We start from the raw sequence: 13,464 nt of genomic DNA, 5'->3' as shown, positions 1-13,464 counted from the left end.
TGAAGCCAGCGGGCTCTCCAGGGCGCAGCTCCTCCCAGGATCAGGCCCTGGGATCACAGCGTGTCATGCCAGTCTCTGCCAGCTCAGACAGCACAGTCCCCAGCGGGGTCTGAGTGCCAGCTGCAAGGCACCGGGCACCGGGCCAGTATTAAAGCCACCGGGTAGCCCGGCACGTTAACGCAACTCCATCCCTGCAGGAATCCTGCCTCTCCCCCAGCTGTCGCTCCCCTCCCATGACAAAAGACAACCCTACCCCTACCCAGCTTGCCCTCCCCCACCAGCGTTCAAGCCTGCCCCTCACTGACCCACCCCACTGGTGGGAGCACAGGCCGGGGGAGGGGAGGCAGGACACATGGTGCGTGCATCTCCCTGCTACCAGGAATTCCCTTCTGCCGCCAGCCGCGTCCCCTCGCTGCTCATCCCTCGGGGCTACCCAGTGCCAAGGCAGCACCCCATTCCCACACCCTCCATCCGTGCAGGGCTGCCGGTGGCCCGGCCCAGCACAGACAAGTCCCACGGGTTACTAGTGGCTGCTGCATTCAGCCCCAGGAGTCCTGTCCGCACAGACGGGGTGACCAGCGACAGAAGCTTGGCCCCGGGGGATGGTCCCAAAAGCATGGCCAGGCTCTCACCACCTCTGAAGACCTACTGACCGCACAGGGGGGTGTGACGTGGCCTCCGCCCACTAGGCACCGCTCTCGTTCCCTGCCGGGGAACCCATGTGCTGGGGGCAGAGCCCGGCTCTCTGCAGTCACACAGTACCTCCCACCTGAGGGTCTCAAGCCCTGGGCTGGTACCCAGGGCCAAATTCTCTGCTGGCATAAAATGCAGCAAGGACAGCCTTGGGGCTAAGGCACAGGGTTGGGAGCCAGGACTCTGTTCCCAGAGGTGCTGGGGCAAGTCACTCCACCGCTTCGTGCCTCAGTTTCCCCCTCTCACACGGGGATGGCAGAACTGACTGACCGGAGTGGGGCCAGTTTACTGCCTCTTGCAGGGCCCCTGCCACATGTGCTAAATTCAGGAGAGCTCACAGGATCCATCTTCGAAGTATTCATGGGTGACCAGAAACGTCTCTGCCTGCCGACAGCATGTAGCTGCGGCCACCCTGCTGGTAGGTTACCCTGCCTGGCAGATCTGGGGTCAGAAGAACATCCTCAGGGTATTGGCAAGGAGCTGCGAGAGACTGGGGGCATGACACCCACCCCCAGATAACCCAGCGGACGTCACGCATCTGCTTCAGCTGAGCACGCTCCATGCAGCTGATGTGTGACAACAGGGGGCGATCCCTGGTGGCCCCAGTCCCCTAGGTGTCGATCATTCCCCGGTCGGCAGGGGATATTTTCTCCCCCCCACCACCTCTAAAAGGCAGGGACCCAGACAAGACCCCAGGGCACTCACTTTGGATTTGCTGTCCCCGATATGCCACAGCTGCGCTGCGTTGTTGTACGCCGCCGCCAAGATCTGGCAGCCCTGAAAGAGGAGGAAGAGGGAGATGACGGGAATAGGCCGGGGAGTGGCGGCGTGAGCGGGGGTTCCTGCCCTCGGCTGCACGCAGAGCCACCGGTCCTCGGCACCTGGGATCACAGATCTGGCGACGCTACGTGTGCGCAGTCAGCGTGGTCCGTGCCGCGCCGTGGGGCGCTCCGGAGCGTCGTTCCGGCTCCCCTCTGCCGGCCGCCCCTGGCTGCTCCGCGGCGTTTCACATGCTTTCAGTTGAGACCAGGACAAATGACTCCCGCACAGAACCTGCCTGCTGCTTTTCCTCGTCGTGGGGAATTGGCTTTGCCCAGGGCAGGCTGGATTCAGCCGCTGCCTCTCTAGCGTGAAGAGGCCCCCGCTGACCACGAGGAGACCAGTGCGATCATCTAGGCAGCCTGGATCTTCCACCTGAGCTGCCTCCTCCCAGGTATCTCAGCTCCCAACTCCCACGGGTTTCATCGGAAGCTGGGAGCCTAGACACCTCGGCAGATCTGGGCCGCAAGCACCTACAACTCTGCCTGAAGCCAGTGGGCTCTCCAGGGCGCAGCTCCTCCCAGGATCCTGCCCCAACTGCCTTGCAGCCTTCTCCCCTTCGGCTAGTCTCCTGGCTCATCCCCTTCCCCATGCTGTGGGGTGCCCCCTTCCTGGCCAGCCCCTCTCTCCCCCCACCATCAGGCCATGGGAGAACGGAGCCCAGCACAGGTGACTGTAACGGGGAGGGGGTGGGAGGGGTGCAGCGGGAGGAATCTAGTTCAAACAGGAGCCAGTTGGAGGGGTTGCATGGTCTCTGCTGTACAGGAGGTCGGACCTCCCACAACGGTCCCCTCTGGCCTTGGAATCTACGAAGCCCCTGACCCTAACCCTGTCGCCACCGGGGCTGGGTGAAAACAGCCAACCCCGCTCTCTTCCCGGCCATTCACGCCCCTCCCAGCGGAGAGCCCCGTCCCAGAGGCACGGCCTGACCCTCCCGGTCAGTGCCTGGTGAGCTACCAGCGCTCACAAAGCTGGGGTAGCCGGCCCCTTCCCGCTCATGGAGTCAACGAGGCTCTCGAAAGACCCCCGCCCCCACCGGCTGGGGGCTGGAAGAAAACCTGGGTTTGAAGAATATTGGCTACGCTGGACCACCAGGCGCTGGCCATCCAAGAGATGGCTTCTCTCTGCCGCCATCTAGTGCCCACGCTGTGCAATGGCTCCTGCTGGCTGCACGGCACCTCCAGTGCATGCTGATCCCAGCCAGACACAGACCCCGGGGCGGACTCCGCTATTCAAAGCGCCCTCCTGAAAGGTCCCACTCCTGCTCCGCACCCCACCCCACCTCGGCCTAGAGCCTCCATTCCCCCTCCAGCTTCCCAGCAGCCTCCCTTCTCCTGCCCTGGGGTTCCTGATGTATCACAGTCTCCTTCCTGCGCCCCCCGGGGCTTCCGAGCTGCTCAGAGAGCAGAGAGCATGGGGCTCTCCTGCAACCCCTGGAGAACTTCCGAGCTCTGCAAGAGCCGTATCTCAGAGGCTTCTCCAGGAGCTGTGAGGAGTCAGGGGACCCGGTCACTAGGCCAGGCTCTGCCACCAATACGCCGTGAGGAAGCCACAGAGAACAACCAACCCTTCACTGACTGGGCAAAAAACTCTGCAGGCCTCTGGCCTATTTTTTCCCTGGCCCAGCTCCTCCACCTCTCCTCTGCCCTAGGAACGACTCCTGCCCCCCGTCAGCCCCCTCCTCATGGTCGCAGCAGCCGGAAGAGCTGGTTGCCCGCAGCTGAGAGAGGTGGCCAGCAGGGAGACGAGAAAGGAAGAGCTGGCAGATGCACCATGCTCTGAGCACAGGGGCTGCGGCTGCCCTCGGCTGCCTCTGTCCCGGGATCCTGGCTCAGGACGGTCCCAGCCACACTGGGCCCGCCAGCAACGCCTCACTCACCGACGGGTCAAACTCAATGCTGGTGATGCTGCCGTTAGCCCCTTCCAAGGTCTGCAGGCTCTCCAGCCTCCCTGAGAGCAGACAGAAACAGCACGGTGATTAGCCCCAGCGGCAGCAGGGAGAGGCCGAACGATGCCAATTCCTGAGCCTCCGAGGCCCTGGGAGCGCTCGGCAGCTCTGAGAATCCATCGCTCAGAAGCTGGAGGCAGCCCAAGTCAGAGGCCACTTTAAAAAAAACAGCCCTTGACCTCTCCGTGCCTCAGTTTCCCTCTCTGTGCAATGGGGGTTATTTACACAGCAATGTCTCTAAGCAGAGAACATCCCGGGCCCGGGGGATGCTTGGGTCTGAATTTCATGGCTCTGCCAGAGAAAGTGGAGCAGGAAAGGAAGCCCTGGGAGGGCAGCAGGTGTCTGGCTGTCAGGGCGAGGTCTGGTTCCAGGGCTGCAACGCCCCTGGAGATTTCGGGAAGGGGAAAGGAAAGGCTCTGGGTGTTCTGACGGGAAGGTGCTTAGAACAAGTGACGGAGTGACAGCTAAGTCAAGGCAAGACTCTGCAGTGGCCTGACCCAGAGACCCCTGCCATCTGCCGGCTGGAATAAGCCTGTGCGTGCACATCCTACTGCGCCCGAGACCCGAGACACAACCTGCATGCTCTGTAGCCTGCAGCGTGACAAGGGGGGGCCAAACAGAGCCTCCCACCAAGCTCCTCTTTACTGGCCTAAATTGTATTGCTGCGTTCCGTTTAGGAGCCGATGGGTTCCACCCCAGACATGGCTGCAGCAAAGTGAGGCTCTGTTAGAGGGGGCAGGGAAGCGGCCTGAGATGCGTCTAGAGGAAGCGCACTACAGGACTGCAAGCTCACTGTTGCAAAGGTTACGGAGAGGCAGGAAGGGGCTAGGCGGTCACAGGAGGCTGTATCAAGGACTCGACGCCCTTGCAGGAGCGGGGACGGTCACTGGCATGACAGGATTCACCACCCCGCACCAGGCTGTCTGCAGGGTGTTACCACCCGGCCGGCTGGTGAGTGCTCAGCCGCCCTCCCGCTTGGCAATGCCGCTCCGACGGTAACCTACGGCCAGGAGCAGCGAACGGCCCGTTGCTGTACCTCCGGCCACGTTCCAGAGCCTGATGAGACTGTCGGCCCCGCCCGTGGCCAGCACGCCGGAGCTGGGACTGAACTTGACTGCGTTCACCTCGGAGAAGTGCGCCTCCTGGAGGAGAGAAAGGGCGAACGTCTCCTGGGATCAGCGACCAGGTGCCACCCCTAATGCTTGGCGTGGCCAGGGCAGAGGGCATCGGCTCAGCACATTAACTCAGCCCTCTGCGTGGCCCCGCTTAGCAGTCACAGCCCCCGTCCCATCTCTGGCACCGGCGGAGCGTGGCGGATTGGCTGGTCCCAGCCAGGATAAGACCCCGCTACCATCAAGTGGGAAGAACTCGGGCAGTCGGGGCCCCTGCTTTTGGCGATGGAAGCCCCGCCCCCCGGGGCAGTCCCAGCTGATGACTGCAGCCTTGGATGCATGCGGCCAAGGTTTGTCAGCCAGGTCTCCAGTGTCTTCTCAATCAGCTGGCCCAGCAGGTTCCATCCGCCTCCCACAAGAAACCCCAGGGCCTGAGCCCCACGGGGCAGTTATTGCCAGGAGTCTCCAAATGGCTAATGGGCCATCGTTAGTTACCCGTAAGATCCAGGGGTCACCCGATAAAATAAATAGGCAGCAGGTTTAAAACAGACATAGGGAAGTAGTTCTTCACACAATGAACGATCAACCTGCGGAACTCACTGCCTGGGGATGTCCTGAAGCCAAAAGTATAACAGGGTTCAAAAAAGAACTAGTTAAGTTCACGGAGGATACGTCCATTATATCGGCCAAGATGGGCAGGGACACAACCCCATGCTCAGGTCCCTAAACCTCTGACTGCCAGAAGCTGGGACAGGATGACAGGGGATGGATCACTCCATAATTGCCCTGTTCTGTTCCTTCCCTCTGAAGTACTGGGCCCCAGCCGCTATCAGAGACAGGATACTGGGCTAGATGGACAATTGGTCCGTTCCTACGCACTGGGTGCAGCACACACGTGTCCAGTACGTTTACACTGCAGTCTGAGCCAGACGCTGGTCGGCTAGAGGAGAATATGAATGAAAACACACTTGGGGTGTGGCTGGGAAGCTCGATCTGTGCCGCCTATGTGGGTTTTAAGTTGCTAGGCCTGTGACAGAGAAGAAGGTTATGAACGAGGTGCAGCGTCCACCATGTGCAGCAGGAAGGCATCAGCCGCTCTCATCAGCCAGTGCACAGGGCTGTGATGGAGACCCCAGGTAGTGCACGCTGTACCACGTCTCCTCAGCCTGGGTGGGCACATCCCACGCACCTCCCTGTCCTGGCTTCCCACAGGGCAGCGAATGAAGGTCAAGGCCCTGGAAGCGGCCGGCACCACTGTCGACCGCTCTGCCCCGCTGGCCCAGCGGCGCTCTTAACAGTCAGAACCTTCTCGGGGGCTGGAACAAACTCCCCCAGGAACTGAGGCGGGGTGGGTAAACTTCCTGGCCCGAGGGCCACATCTGGGTGGGGAAATTGCACGCAGGGCCATGAATGTAGGGCTGGGGCAGGGGGTTGGGGTGCGGAGTGTGAGGTGTACAAGAGGGCTCAGGGAAGGGGGTTGGGGTGCAGGAGGGAGTGTGGGAGGGGGTGTACAAGAGGACTCAGGGAAGGGGGTTGGGGTGAAGGAGGGGGTGCGGAGTGCAGGAGGGGGCTCAGGGCAGGGGTGCAGGAGGGGTGAGACAGGGGACTCAGGGCAGGGGGCGGGGGTGCAGGAGGGAGTGTGGGAGGGGGTGTACAAGAGGGCTCAGGGAAGGGGGTTGGGGTGAAGGACGGGGTGCGAAGTGCGGGAGGGGGCCCAGAGCAGGGAATTGGGGTGCGGGGTGCAGGAGGGGTGCAGCCTCTGGCCTGGTTCCACTTACCTGGAGCAGCTCTGGGGTGGCAGCAGCTCCCTACCTGCCTGCCCTGGCCCCACGCTGCTCCCGGAAGTGGCCGGCACCACGTCCCTTCGGTCCTTCGGGGAGGGGGAACGGGGCTCTGCGTGCTGCCCTCCCCTGTGGGTACCTCCCCCGAAGCTCCCATTGGCCACGGTTCCCTGTTCCTGGCCAATGGGAGCTGTGGGGATGGTGCCTGCAGGCGAGGGCAGCGCGCAGAGCCCTCTACCCCTACCCCCCACCCCCCAAGGGCTACAGGGACATTGTGCCAGCCACTTTTGGGAGTGGCACGGGGCCTGCAGCACCACGGGGCTGGCAATCCCGTGGGTCGGATCCAAAGCCGTGACGGGCCGGATCCGGCCTGCGGACCGTAGTTTGCCCACCCCTGAACTAAGGGCCATCCCAAACCCTCCACTTTCCGCTCCAAGGCCCATGTCTTGGCTCCACAGACAAAAAAAAAACAGAGCAAGGTGCGTATTAAAAAACATACCCACCTAAAGCCCTACCAAGCCCAGCCCCTCACTGCCCTGCACATCCTTCTCCCCCTGGAGAGATGAGAGAACACACGTGACAGACGCTGATCTGGTTACCGACACGAGTGGCCGATGCTCAGATGCTATGGTGATGAGGGCGGTATAGGAAGCTACGGAGAACAGAATAAAACAGAGCAGCTGGGGGCTGTCCAGAAGCTGAGAGTCTCCCTCTGGAGCGGGGTGGGCCAGGGCAGTGGCTGACCTCCTTCCAGAGCGCCCTTAACATAAGAAAGGCCGTACCGGGTCAGACCAAAGGTCCATCTAGCCCAGTATCTGTCTACCGACAGTGGCCAATGCCAGGTGCCCCAGAGGGAGTGAACCTAGCAGGCAATGATCAAGTGATCTCTCTCCTGCCATCCATCTCCATCCTCTGATGAACAGAGGCTAGGGACACCATTCTTACCCATCCTGGCTAATAGTCATTTATGGACTTAGCCACCATGAATTTATCCAGTCCCCTTTTAAACATTGTTATAGTCCTAGCCTTCACAACCTCCTCAGGTAAGGAGTTCCACAAGTTGACTGTGCGCTGCGTGAAGAAGAACTTCCTTTTATTTGTTTTAAACCTGCTGCCTATTAATTTCACGTGGTGACCCCTCGTTCTTGTATTATGGGAATAAGTAAATAAGTTTTCCTTATCCACTTTCTCAACATCACTCATGATTTTATATACCTCTATCATGTCCCCCCTTAATCTTCTCTTTTCCAAGCTGAAGAGTCCTAGCCTCTTTAATCTTTCCTCGTATGGGACCCTCTCTAAACCCTTAATCATTTTAGCTGCCCTTTTCTGAACCTTTTCTAGTGCTAGAATATCTTTTTTGAGGTGAGGAGACCACATCTGTACACAGTATTCGAGATGTGGGCGTACCATTGTGACGTTATTGATATAAATTGGGACCATATAGAACATGGGTTGCAACCAAGGTCCTGCAGTGGCACCAAATCTTAGATAAAGGGGGTCATCTAAGGTGTCGAAGACCAGATTATGGGTTGCTGATTATAATTATGCTGTCTATATGTCTGTATCATTTGTAGTTAAAGTTATAAGTATTGGCTCTGTAATGTCTATAGTTTGTATTCTGCTCTGCCTCTGGGAAGTGTCCCAGACAAGCTGATGTTAGCCCGGCATAGCTGGCTTGATGGCCCATTAAAGAGCCATCAGCTACACAATTGACCCATGCAGAGAAGGCAGACACGCCTTGTGACTCAGCAAAGTATGCAGGGACTGGCCCATGTGACTCCAGACTCCATATTTTTGCTGTAAATTTCCACAGTGAAGACAAAGGGATTCTTACACCTGGAAAAGTCTATATAAGGCTGATGCTTCATCTCCATCTTGTCTTCAATCCTGCTTCTGACCTCTGGAGGAACTTTGCTACAAACTGAAGCTCTACACCAGGGACTGAGGACCCATCCCAGCGGGGGATGCATTCCAGAGACTTAATCTGAACCTGCAGTTTACTCCAGCACTGCTGCAAGCCTGAACTAAGAACTTTGCCATTACTGTATGTAATTGATTCCATTTAACCAATTCTAGCTCTCATCTCTACCTTTTTCCCTTTGTAAATAAACCTTTAGATTTTAGATTCTAAAGGATTGGCAACAGCGTGATTTGTGGGTAAGATCAGATGTGTATATTGACCTGGGTCTGGGGCTTGGTCCTTTGGGATCGAGAGAACCGTTTTCTTTTATTGGGGTGTTGGTTTTCATAACCATTCATCCCCAGGACGAGTGCACTGGTGGTGATACTGGGAGACTGGAGTGTCTAAGGAAATTGCTTGTGTGACTTGTGGTTAGCCAGTGGGGTGAGACCAAAGTCCTTTTTGTCTGGCTGGTTTGGTTGGCCTTAGAGGTGGAAAAACCCCAGCCTAGGGCTGTGACTGCCCTGTTTAAGCAATTGGTCCTGATTTGGCACTCTCAGTTGGGTCCCGCCAGAATCGCTCCGTCACAACCATGGATTTATATAAGGGCAATAATATATTCTCAGTCTTATTCTCTATCCCCTTTTTAATGATTCCTAACATCCTGTTTGCTTTTTTGACCGCCTCTGCACACTGCGTGGACATCTTCAGAGAACTATCCACGATGACTCCAAGATCTTTTTCCTGACTCATTGTAGCTAAATTAGCCCCCATCATGTTGTATGTATAGTTGGGGTTATTTTTTCCAATGTGGATTACTTTACATTTATCCACATTAAATTTCATTTGCCATTTTGTTGCCCAATCACTTAGTTTTGTGAGATCTTTTTGAAGTTCTTCACAATCTGCTTTGGTCTTAACTATCTTGAGTAGTTTAGTATCATCTGCAAACTTTGCCACCTCACTGTTTACCCCTTTCTCCAGATCATTTATGAATAAATTGAATAGGATTGGTCCTAGGACTGACCCTTGGGGAACACCACTAGTTACCCCTCTCCATTCTGAGAATTTACCATTAATTCCTACCCTTTGTTCCCTGTCCTTTAACCAGTTCTCAATCCATGAAAGGACCTTTCCTTTTATCCCATGACAGCTTAATTTACATAACAGCCTTTGGTGAGGGACCTTGTCAAAGGCTTTCTGGAAATCCAAGTACACTATGTCCACCGGATCCCCCTTGTCCACATGTTTGTTGACCCCTTCAAAGAACTCTAATAGATTAGTAAGACACGATTTCCCTTTACAGAAACCATGTTGACTATTGCTCAAGAGTTTATGTTTTTCTATGTGTCTGACAAATTTTATTCTTTACTATTGTTTCAACTAATTTGCCCGGTACCGACGTTAGACTTACCGGTCTGTAATTGCCGGGATCACCCCTAGAGCCCTTTTTAAATATTGGCGTTACATTAGCTAACTTCCAGTCTTTGGGTACCGAAGCTGATTTAAAGGACAGGTTACAAACCTTAGTTAATAGTTCCACAACTTCACATTTGAGTTCTTTCAGAACTCCTGGGTGAATGCCATCTGGTCCCGGTGACTTGTTAATGTTGAGTTTATCAATTAATTCCAAAACCTCCTCTAGTGACACTTCAATCTGTGACAGTTCCTCAGATTTGTCACCTACAAAAGCCAGCTCAGGTTTGGGAATCTCCCTAACATCCTCAGCCGTGAAGACTGAAGCAAAGAATCCATTTAGTTTCTCCGCAATGACTTTATCGTCTTTAAGCGCTCCTTTTGTATTTTGATCGTCAAGGGGCCCCACTGGTTGGTTAGCAGGCTTCCTGCTTCTGATGTACTTAAAAAACATTTTGTTATTACCTTTGGAGTTTTTGGCTAGCCGTTCTTCAAACTCCTCTTTGGCTTTTCTTATTACACTCTTGCACTTAAGTTGGCAGTGTTTGTGCTCCTTTCTATTTGCCTCACTGGGATTTGACTTCCACTTTTTAAAGGAAGTCTTTTTATCTCTCACTGCTTCTTTTACATGGTTGTTAAGCCACGGTGGCTCTTTTTTAGTTCTTTTACTGTGTTTCTTAATTTGGGGTATACATTGAAGTTGGGCCTCTATTATGGTGTCTTTAAAAAGGGCCCACGCAACTTGCAGGGATTTCACTTTAGTCAATGTACCTTTTAACTTTTGTCTAATTAACCCCCTCATTTTTGTATAGTTCCCCCTTTTGAAATTAAATGCCACAGTGTTGGGCAGTTGTGTTCTTCCCACCACAGGGATGTTGAATGCTATTGTATTATGGTCACTATTTCCAAGCGGTCCTGCTATAGTTACCTCTTGGACCAGCTCCTGCGCTCCACTCAGGATTAAATCTAGAGTCGCCTCTCCCCTTGTGGGTTCCCATACCAGCTGCTCCATGAAGCAGTCATTTAAAGTATCGAGAAATTTTATCTCTGCATTTCGTCCTGAAGTGAAATGTTCCCAGTCAATATGGGGATAATTGAAATCCCCCACTATTATTGGGTTCTTAATTTTGATAGCCTCTCTAATTTCCCTTAGCATTTCATCATCACTATTACTGTCCTGGTCAGGTGGTCGATAATAGATCCCTAATGTTATATTTTTACTAGAGCATGAAATTTCTATCCATAGAAATTCTATGGAACATGTGGATTCGCTTACGATTTTTACTTCATTTGAATCTACACTTTCTTTCACATATAGTGCCACTCCTCCCGCTGCACGACCTGTTCTGTCCTTCCGATATATTTTGTACCCTGGAATGATTGTGTCCCATTGGTTGCTCTCAGTCCACCAGGTTTCTGTGATGCCTATTATATCTATATCCTCCTTTATCACAAGGCACTCTAGTTCACCCATCTCATTATTTAGACTTCTGGCATTTGTGTACAAGCACTTTAAAAACTTGTCCCTGTTTATTAGCCTGCCTTTTTCTGATGTTCCAGATTCTTTTTTATGTGACTGTTTATCATCTGATCCGGCCATCTCTCCTACCCTTCCCTATGTCATTGGTACCTACATGTACCATGACCACCGGCTCCTCCCCAGCACTACACATAAGTCTATCTAGATGCCTCGAGAGATCCGCAACCTTCGCACCAGGCAGGCAAGTCACCATACGGTTCTCCTGGTCATCACAGACCCAGCTATCTACGTTTCTAATAATCGAATCTCCCATTACTAACACCTGCCTTTTCCTAGAAACTGGAGTTCCCTCCCCCGGAACTTTGTTCCTTGGTGCAGAGAACAGCGCTGGAGGGGGCGCACCAGCGACCTGGAGACAAGGCATTTGCCAGGGGAACACAGCAAGCGAGCGACAGCCCAGGAACGTGGTGGGCTCACAGATGCTGACTGGTTTGCCCATTCAGCACGTCCCCGGTGCTGCCGAGCTTTTACCTGGACGTCGCTGACTCGGGACGGCAGGCAGGTGACGAGGCAGATGGGCATGGAGCGGTAGTGCACCTCCGAGCTGCTGCTGATGGAGTTCCCTCGTTTCAGCCTGAAACTAACGTGAGCGGGCCCAGGTCACAACATGAGCAGACGGCCTCTGGGGAACACGGGGCCCGACGCCAGCCCAGCTGAGCCTTGTCCCATCTCAACGACGAGAGATCACGCCAGCAGAGGGCTGGGTGGGAGGGGAAATGGGGGTGGGAAAGGAGGACCCCTTAGATCCACCATTCAGTCGATGCTACCCAGACCTTTGGGAAGTGCATTAAATCCCGGGCCCCCAGCGACGCAGGACACCCGACAGCAAACTTACTCCAGCAGCCCCTTGAAGACATCCACGCACCGGGCCAGAGTCACAGACGTGGCGGAGGCCGATCTAGAGCAAAAGCCAAACAGAAAAGGAGACGAGGGATGAGCAAAGCACGGCTGGTAATGGGACGGGCTGTTCTTCAGGTCACGGCTCGCTCAGCCCTCCGGGCAACACCCCTTCTCCCACCCGGGCGGCGGGCCACAGGCCGGGTTGGGGGGCTGCAGCCGGTCACAGCGGAGAATGCTGCCCTCAAAGCCCGACGCAGACAAAGAGCTTGGCTCAAGCTGCGCTCAGGCCAATGGCAGCAAGGGGATGGCAAACCTTCAGCGACCCATCTGGGGCGACAGCTGGGACCCGCTGAAACCAATGGGAGTTTTGCCATTGATCTCAATGGGACCACTAGAGACACCTCTAGTGTCTCGTTCTCTGCCCTTTAGGGGAGGCCACTAGGGGGAGCTGTGCCACGCAGGAGCAAGTTTCTCTGGGAGTCTGGACCCAGTCACACGCGACCCCCTCCCCCCACTGCCTGCCGGGGGCCTCACCTCAATCCTGTCCTGTATTCTGGTCACTGTCCCTCCCGTGGGCCAGGAACCGGGGCAGGGGGGAGAAATGGGGGCCGCAGCGTGGCATTGGCAGCGCGCCCCTGGGGGTCTACGGCTGGGGGACCCAGTCCAGCGATCGCGAAGCGAGGGAGGGAGCTGGGTACCTGAGTTTTGCTCCTGCAGTGAAGACCAGCCCGGATGGTGCCACGAATCTGCAGGGCTCGGGGGCTAAAGAATCGCCATCGTTTGAGTCGGGGCTTAAGCCAACCGCTGTTAGGGATCAGGGTAGGGACCGTTTATCCCCCATCTGCTGCTGGCGGGGGTCTCTCAGCTTCCCCTGAACAAGCTGGCGCTGGCCACGGGCAGAGCCAGACGGGGCTGGATGGACCCCGGGGCTGAGCCAGTCGGGCCAGCCCTACGGTGCCTGTGCCTTGCGTTTCTCCTTTGGGATAACACAGAGTGAAGCATCCTAGCGCGAGCGCTTCCATCCACTCTGCTCTGCCTTCCCTTACTCGCCCTGTCTTGGCCATCCAGCCTACGGATGCTAACAGGGACCGCAGGCACCCAAGGGCGACCCATAGGAACCAGAGATGGGACTGGCCCGCTTGGCCACTGTCCCTCATCCCATGGGAGGAATCAAGGCTGGTCTTTCCCCTGCACTGGGGCAGAGCCTGGGTTTAAATGTCTAGGTAGAAAATACACCACAGTGGGTGATCCAATCTTAGCTGACGCAGCTGGATTAGATCATAGAATATCAGGGTTGGAAGGGACCTCAGGAGACCATCTAGTCCAGGGTTAGAAGGGACCCAGGAAGCATTTTCCATCTGTAATCTCTATGGCTCGGTGACCTCTCAGCGTGGGAATGATTTCACAGCCCA

General features: G+C 55.5%; 1 protein-coding gene across 1 annotated transcript in view; it reads right to left on the bottom strand.

Moving 5' to 3' along the window:
* ATG16L2 (autophagy related 16 like 2) overlaps positions 1–13,464 on the bottom strand; it is a 70,465-nt gene that overhangs the window by 15,698 nt on the left and 41,303 nt on the right. Inside the window, exons 8-12 of the mRNA XM_039532522.1 lie at positions 12,048–12,110; positions 11,684–11,792; positions 4,497–4,602; positions 3,392–3,462; positions 1,399–1,470 (exon numbers count right to left, since the gene is read on the bottom strand). Coding sequence (XP_039388456.1) covers positions 1,399–1,470; positions 3,392–3,462; positions 4,497–4,602; positions 11,684–11,792; positions 12,048–12,110 — 421 coding nt within the window. The remainder of the gene's footprint in view (positions 1–1,398; positions 1,471–3,391; positions 3,463–4,496; positions 4,603–11,683; positions 11,793–12,047; positions 12,111–13,464) is intronic.

Source organism: Mauremys reevesii, linkage group 1, assembly GCF_016161935.1.
Source record: "Mauremys reevesii isolate NIE-2019 linkage group 1, ASM1616193v1, whole genome shotgun sequence".
Lineage (NCBI taxonomy): Eukaryota > Metazoa > Chordata > Testudines > Geoemydidae > Mauremys > Mauremys reevesii.
The sequence above is the reverse complement of the archived record's forward strand: the minus strand, read 5'-3'. Positions and strand labels throughout refer to the sequence as shown.